Here is an 8,953-nt window from a genome sequence, read left to right as displayed (position 1 = left end):
GTGGAGGGAGGCGTGGAGTTACAGAGTAGGTGGGCGGTCATGCACGGAAGAAGGGGGGCGGCACTTGCACATGAGAAGGGGGCGTGTAGTATCTCCGTATGGGGCGGGTCAAGCACGATTGACGCAGGGGGGCGGGCCCGGCACGGGTAAAGGGGGGCGGATCCGGTACGTAGGACAGGGGGCGGATCTGACATAGAATAATAGGGGCGGGTCCGGCACGAAGGAAGGGGGCGGGTCTGGTACGTAGGACGGGGGGCGGGTCTGACATAGAGTAATAGGGGCGGGTCCGGCACGGAAGAAGGGGGGCGGGTCCGGCACGGAGGACGGGAGGCGGGTAAGGCATACTGCGGGAGGCGTGTCCGGCTGGTTGACGTCATGCAGCACGTGGTGCGGCTCAGCCAGTAGGAGCCGCGGCCGCTGGAGGTGAGGCGCTGCGGCAGCGGCCTGGGCAGAGCTGGCAGAGAGGCGGTCGGGGGAGGGGTCAGCAGCAGCAGCCGGAGCAGCGGCCGTCACCAGCGCCGGCGCCATGCCGAATAAAAGCAAGAAGGAGAAAGTGAGTGTCCGCCCCTCCGGGGAACAGCGGGAGGGGGCGGGTGCAGGGACCGGTCTCCAGCCCCGTGCTCCGGCCTATCCCTCCGCGGGCAGTGCGGCAGAAGTTCCGGGGAAGTGAGTGTGTGAGTGTCAGCTGCTGTCAGAGAGCGGGAGAGGCTGCGGGGAGGACGCACTCACATCACCCTGCACTCACTCCCATCACCCTGCACTCACTCCTCACTCCCATCACCCTGCACTCACTCACTCCCATCACCCTGCACTCACTCCCATCACCCTGCACTCACTCCCATCACCCTGCACTCACTCACTCCCATCACCCTGCACTCACATCACCCTGCACTCACTCCCATCACCCTGCACTCACATCACCCTGCACTCACTCCCATCACCCTGCACTCCCATCACCCTGCACTCACTCCCATCACCCTGCACTCACTCACTCCTCACTCCCATCACCCTGCACTCACTCCCATCACCCTGCACTCACTCCTCACTCCCATCACCCTGCACTCACTCACTCCCATCACCCTGCACTCACTCCCATCACCCTGCACTCACTCCCATCACCCTGCACTCACTCACTCCCATCACCCTGCACTCACATCACCCTGCACTCACTCCCATCACCCTGCACTCACATCACCCTGCACTCACTCCCATCACCCTGCACTCCCATCACCCTGCACTCACTCCCATCACCCTGCACTCACTCACTCCTCACTCCCATCACCCTGCACTCACTCCCATCACCCTGCACTCACTCCCATCACCCTGCACTCACTCCCATCACCCTGCACTCACATCACCCTGCACTCACTCCTCACTTCCATCACCCTGCACTCACATCACCCTGCACTCACTCACATCACCCTGCACTCACTCACTCCCATCACCCTGCACTCCCATCACCCTGCACTCCCATCACCCTGCACTCCCATCACCCTGCACTCACTCACATCACCTTGCACTCACACCTCACTCCCATCACCCTGCACTCACTCACACCTCACTCCCATCACCCTGCACTCACTCACACCTCACTCCCATCACGCTGCACTCACACCTCACTCCCATCACGCTGCACTCACATCACCCTGCACTCACATCACCCTGCACTCACATCACCCTGCACTCACTTACACCTCATTCACATCACCCTGCACTCACTCACTTCACCCTGCACTCACACCTCACTCGCATCACCCTGCACGCACGCACTCGCATCACCCTGCACGCACGCACTCGCATCACCCTGCACGCACTCACATCACCCTGCACTCACTCACACTTCACTCCCATCACCCTGCACTCCCATCATGCTGCACTCACACCTCACTCACATCACCCTGCACTCACATCACCCTGCACTCACACCTCACTCACAACACCCTGCACTCACTCACTCCTCACTCCCATCACCTTGCACTCACTCACTCCTCACTCCCATCACCCTGCACTCACTCCCATCTCACTCCCATCACCCTGCACTCACTCCCATCACCCTGCACTCACTCCCATCACCCTGCACACTCACATCACCCTGCACTCACTCACACCTCACTCACATCATCCTGCACTCACTCACACCTCACTCGCATCACCCCGCACTCACTCGCATCACCCCGCACTCCCATCACCCTGCACTCACTCCCATCACCCTGCACTCACTCCCATCACCCTGCACACTCACATCACCCTGCACTCACTCACACCTCACTCACATCACCCTGCACTCACTCACACCTCACTCGCATCACCCTGCACTCACTCGCATCACCCTGCACTCACTCGCATCACCCTGCACTCACTCGCATCACCCTGCACTCGCATCACCCCGCCCTCGCATCACCCCGCCCTCACATCTCCCTGCCCTCACATCTCCCCCCGCACTCGCATCCCCCCGCACTCGCCTCACAAAACTCACATCTCACCCTGCACTCACTCGCTCCTATCACCCTTACATCTCCCCGCACTCACGTCTCCCTGCACTCACTCACGTCTCCCTGCACTCACTCCCGTCACCCTGCACTCACTCCCGTCACCCTGCACTCACTCCCATCACCCTGCACTCACTCCCATCACCCTGCACTCACTCCCATCACCCTGCACTCACTCCCATCACCCTGCACTCACTCACATCACCCTGCACTCACATCACCCTGCACTCCCATCACCCTGCACTCACTCCCATCACCCTGCACTCACTCCCATCACCCTGCACTCCCATCACCCTGCACTCCCATCACCCTGCACTCCCATCACCCTGCACTCCCATCACCCTGCACTCTCACCTCACTCACATCACCCTGCACTCACTCACACCTCACTCCCATCACGCTGCACTCACTCACACCTCACTCCCATCACGCTGCACTCACTCACACCTCACTCCCATCACCCTGCACTCACTCACACCTCACTCCCATCACCCTGCACTCCCATCACCCTGCACTCCCATCACCCTGCACTCCCATCACCCTGCACTCCCATCACCCTGCACTCCCATCACCCTGCACTCCCATCACCCTGCACTCCCATCACCCTGCACTCCCATCACCCTGCACTCACTTACACCTCATTCACATCACCCTGCACTCACTTCACCCTGCACTCACACCTCACTCGCATCACCCTGCACGCACGCACTCGCATCACCCTGCACGCACGCACTCGCATCACCCTGCACGCACTCACATCACCCTGCACTCACTCACACCTCACTCCCATCACCCTGCACTCCCATCACGCTGCACTCACACCTCACTCACATCACCCTGCACTCACATCACCCTGCACTCACACCTCACTCACAACACCCTGCACTCACTCACTCCTCACTCCCATCACCTTGCACTCACTCACTCCTCACTCCCATCACCCTGCACTCACTCACTCCTCACTCCCATCACCCTGCACTCACTCCCATCACCCTGCACTCACTCCCATCACCCTGCACTCACTCACACCTCACTCACATCATCCTGCACTCACTCACACCTCACTCGCATCACCCCGCACTCACTCGCATCACCCCGCACTCCCATCACCCTGCACTCACTCCCATCACCCTGCACTCACTCCCATCACCCTGCACACTCACATCACCCTGCACTCACTCACACCTCACTCACATCACCCTGCACTCACTCACACCTCACTCGCATCACCCTGCACTCACTCGCATCACCCTGCACTCACTCGCATCACCCTGCACTCACTCGCATCACCCCGCCCTCGCATCTCCCCGCCCTCACATCTCCCCCCGCACTCGCATCCCCCCGCACTCGCCTCACAAAACTCACATCTCACCCTGCACTCACTCGCTCCTATCACCCTTACATCTCCCCGCACTCACGTCTCCCTGCACTCACTCACGTCACCCCGCACTCACATCTCATACTCTCCTCATCCCACACTGACTCAGATCTCCCTGCACTCACACCTCACTCACAGTGCACTCACATCTCCCCTCACTCACGTCACCCCGCACTCACGTCTCATACTCTCCTCATCCCACACTCACATCACCCCGCACTCACATCACCCTGCACTCGCTCACATTATTCCACACTCACATCACACCGCACTCGCTCACATCACACTGTACTCACCGCACTCACATCACCCTACAGTCATCCACACCGCACTCGCGTCACCCTGCACTCACATCTACTCATGCTTGCATCACCCTGCACACTCACATCACCCTGTACTCACAACTCATACTCTCCTCATCTCACACTCGCATCACCCTGCACACTCACATCACCACTCACACACATCACCCTGCACTCAAATCTCATACTCTCCTCATCCCACACTCACCTTACCTCTCCCTGCACTTTTCTCACTCACATCACCCTGCACTTACCTCATACCGCACTCACACCTCACTCCACCCTGCACTCACTCACATCTCTCTGCCCTCACACACATCACACCTCACTCACCTCACCCTGCACTCACTCGCATCGCCCTGCAATTACTCATATCAATCTGCACTTACCTCACACCACACTCACACCTCACTCACACCTCACTCGCATCACCCTGCCTCACTCACATCACCCTGCACTCACACCGCACTCACATCTGCCTGCCCTCACCCTGCACTCACACCGCACCCAGCTCACCCTGCACTCACACCGCACCCAGCTCACATGATCCTGCACTTACCTCACTCCACACTCGCATCATCCTGCGCTCACCTTGCACTCACCTCACTCCACATTCACATCATCCTGCGCTCACCTCACTCGCATCACTAGTGTTCCTTCTAGGCTGTTTCAGCAGGGTGCTGCACCCTGCCCTTTTTCAGTGCACCCTGCAGGACCATAAATCGTCCCCTTGTATACAGAATGCACTCTGATAAAGAGGGAAAGAACAGGGTAAGCTGTGAGCATGTACTGCTTATAGTATTTCCCTAGTAGAACACTTATTTTTTTCCTATATATTTTAACCCATTGTTTAACGTTTCTGTTTTATAACACATGCGGATTATAACTACTTCAGCTCTGGAGGAGACATTTATATTATCTACTTATGTATACGCTACAGCCGATCTTTCAAGAAGACTGGATATATACAGAATGTTTCTCAGTACAGATGTCAGGGGTCTTATATATATGTATGTATGGGTATATGATTTACTAAGGGCAAATGTATATACAAAAACTATAAACATATGCGCTATGCTTTGTGCGCAAAGCGTCACATCAAAAATGTGCCCACTTCAATGCTCAGCACCCTGCCCTAAAAAATCCTAGAGTGAACACTACATCACCCTGCACTTATACTCTCTGCACCCCACACTCACATCACCCTGCACTTATACTCTCTGCACCCCACACTCACATCACCCTGCACTTATACTCTCTGCACCCCACACTCACATCACCCTGCACTTATACTCTCTGCACCCCACACTCACATCACCCTGCACTTATACTCTCTGCACCCCACACTCACATCACCCTGCACTTATACTCTCTGCACCCCACACTCACATCACCCTGCACTTATACTCTCTGCACCCCACACTCACATCACCCTGCACTTATACTCTCTGCACCCCACACTCACATCACCCTGCACTTATACTCTCTGCACCCCACACTCGCATCACCCTGCACTTATACTCTCTGCACCCCACACTCGCATCACCCTGCACTTATACTCTCTGCACCCCACACTCGCATCACCCTGCACTTATACTCTCTGCACCCCACACTCGCATCACCCTGCACTTATACTCTCTGCACCCCACACTCGCATCACCCTGCACTTATACTCTCTGCACCCCACACTCGCATCACCCTGCACTTATACTCTCTGCACCCCACACTCGCATCACCCTGCACTTATACTCTCTGCACCCCACACTCGCATCACCCTGCACTTATACTCTCTGCACCCCACACTCGCATCACCCTGCACTTATACTCTCTGCACCCCACACTCGCATCACCCTGCACTTATACTCTCTGCACCCCACACTCGCATCACCCTGCACTTATACTCTCTGCACCCCACACTCGCATCACCCTGCACTTATACTCTCTGCACCCCACACTCGCATCACCCTGCACTTATACTCTCTGCACCCCACACTCGCATCACCCTGCACTTATACTCTCTGCACCCCACACTCGCATCACCCTGCACTTATACTCTCTGCACCCCACACTCGCATCACCCTGCACTTATACTCTCTGCACCCCACACTCGCATCACCCTGCACTTATACTCTCTGCACCCCACACTCGCATCACCCTGCACTTATACTCTCTGCACCCCACACTCGCATCACCCTGCACTTATACTCTCTGCACCCCACACTCGCATCACCCTGCACTTATACTCTCTGCACCCCACACTCGCATCACCCTGCACTTATACTCTCTGCACCCCACACTCGCATCACCCTGCACTTATACTCTCTGCACCCCACACTCGCATCACCCTGCACTTATACTCTCTGCACCCCACACTCGCATCACCCTGCACTTATACTCTCTGCACCCCACACTCGCATCACCCTGCACTTATACTCTCTGCACCCCACACTCGCATCACCCTGCACTTATACTCTCTGCACCCCACACTCGCATCACCCTGCACTTATACTCTCTGCACCCCACACTCGCATCACCCTGCACTTATACTCTCTGCACCCCACACTCGCATCACCCTGCACTTATACTCTCTGCACCCCACACTCGCATCACCCTGCACTTATACTCTCTGCACCCCACACTCGCATCACCCTGCACTTATACTCTCTGCACCCCACACTCGCATCACCCTGCACTTATACTCTCTGCACCCCACACTCGCATCACCCTGCACTTATACTCTCTGCACCCCACACTCGCATCACCCTGCACTTATACTCTCTGCACCCCACACTCGCATCACCCTGCACTTATACTCTCTGCACCCCACACTCGCATCACCCTGCACTTATACTCTCTGCACCCCACACTCGCATCACCCTGCACTTATACTCTCTGCACCCCACACTCGCATCACCCTGCACTTATACTCTCTGCACCCCACACTCGCATCACCCTGCACTTATACTCTCTGCACCCCACACTCGCATCACCCTGCACTTATACTCTCTGCACCCCACACTCGCATTACCCTGCACTCACCATGCACTAACATCACCATGCACTCACTCGCATCACCTCATCTCTTCCCGCCCTCAGGGACGCCCCTCCTGCCCTCGCCTCATTCAGCAGTCATGTAACCCCGCACTCACATTACCTCATCCTTGCACTCACATCTCATACTCGCCTCATTCAGCACTCCCCTCACTCACATCTCATACCTCATTCAGCACTCACACCTCATCCCGCACTCACTCACCTCATCCCACACTTGCATGTCAACCTGCACTCGCTCACATCGCACCGCACTCACATCTCGTACCTCATTCAGCACTCACCTTGTGCTCACTTACATCTCATACTTACTTCATCCCACACTCACATCACTCTGCATTCACCTCAGTCTGCACTCGCATCACACACCACATACCTCATACTCACCATGCACTTACAGTTCATACTCCCTTCATCCCGCACTCACATCTCATACTCAACTTACCCTGCACTTACTTACCTTACCCTGCATCACATCTCGCCGCACTCACATCTCATACCAACCGCATTCAGCACTCCCATCATGCCGCACTCGCATCTCATACCAGCCACACTCACATCTCATACCAACCGCATTCAGCACTCCCATCATGCCGCACTCGCATCTCATACCAGCCACACTCACATCTCATACCAACCGTATTCAGCACTCCCGTCACGCCGCACTCACATCTCATACCAACCGCATTCAGCACTCCCGTCATGCCGCACTCACATCTCATACCAACCGCATTCAGCACTCCCGTCACGCCGCACTCGCATCTCATACCAACCACATTCAGCACTCCCGTCACGCCGCACTCACATCTCATACCAACCGCATTCAGCACTCCCGTCACGCCGCACTCACATCTCATACTCTCCTCACTCCACCCTTACCTTATACTGCACTCACTCCACGTGTAAGCGGAGCTGTGTCATCCCCGCGGCTACCGGGCGTGTAAACGGAGCAGTGTCTCCTCATCCCGCCCTCAGGGACACAGCTCGCGCCCTCTCCTCATCCCGCCCTCAGGGACATACCTCGCGCCCTTGCCTCTTCCCGCCCTCAGGGACGCCCCTCGCCTCTTCCTGCCCTCAGGGACGCCCCTCGCGCCCTCGCCTCTTCCTGCCCTCAGGGACGCCCCTCACGCCCTCACCTCATCCCGCCCTCTGGGATGCCCCTCGCCTCATCCCGCCCTCAGGGAATGCCCCTCGCGCCCTCGCCTCATCCCGCCCTCAAGGACTCTCCTCACGCCCTCGCCTCATCCCGCCCTCAGGGACTCCCCTCGCCTCATCCCGCCCTCGGGCGCCCCTCACGCCCTCGCCTCATCCCGCCCCCAGGGATGCCCCTCGCCTCTTCTCGCCCTCAGACAGCTAGGACTCGGTCAGTATAGACTCTTGTCATCTGTGTATGTGTATACTTATATACAGTACACTGGGGCAGATGTACTAACCTGGAGAAGTGATAAAGCGGCGATAAGTGGTGATAACGCACCAGCCAATCAGCTCCTAACTGACCTTTTACATATTGGAGCTGATTGGCTGGTGCGTTATCACCGCTGTATCCCTTCTCCAGGTTAGTACATCTGCCCCATAGTCTGAAGATGAATCTCATAGCCGTCCCAGGTCTGGACACATGGTGAGGGTGGTTCCCGTGGCACAAGAACCGTCATGCCCGGCTACGTAACCAATCACAATTCTCAGACATACAGGGAATGGGAGAAGGGGGTGTGTTCTGCGCCAGCTGAGTATTT

General features: G+C 57.0%; 1 protein-coding gene across 2 annotated transcripts in view; it reads left to right on the top strand.

The window, feature by feature from the left end:
* The first annotated feature begins 395 nt into the window (after positions 1–395).
* PPP2R5C (protein phosphatase 2 regulatory subunit B'gamma) overlaps positions 396–8,953 on the top strand; it is a 153,961-nt gene continuing 145,403 nt past the window's right edge. Inside the window, exon 1 of one of the 2 annotated variants that reach the window (XM_063948632.1) lies at positions 396–553. In XM_063948632.1, coding sequence (XP_063804702.1) covers positions 527–553 — 27 coding nt within the window. In that variant the 5' untranslated portion in view covers positions 396–526. Of the gene's footprint in view, positions 554–653; positions 675–8,953 lie in introns of those variants that run through there. The other variant, XM_063948634.1, reaches the window with a different exon arrangement.

This window comes from Pseudophryne corroboree, chromosome 12 (assembly GCF_028390025.1).
Source record: "Pseudophryne corroboree isolate aPseCor3 chromosome 12, aPseCor3.hap2, whole genome shotgun sequence".
Classification (NCBI taxonomy): domain Eukaryota; kingdom Metazoa; phylum Chordata; class Amphibia; order Anura; family Myobatrachidae; genus Pseudophryne; species Pseudophryne corroboree.
This window is presented reverse-complemented; position numbering and strand designations above follow the sequence as displayed.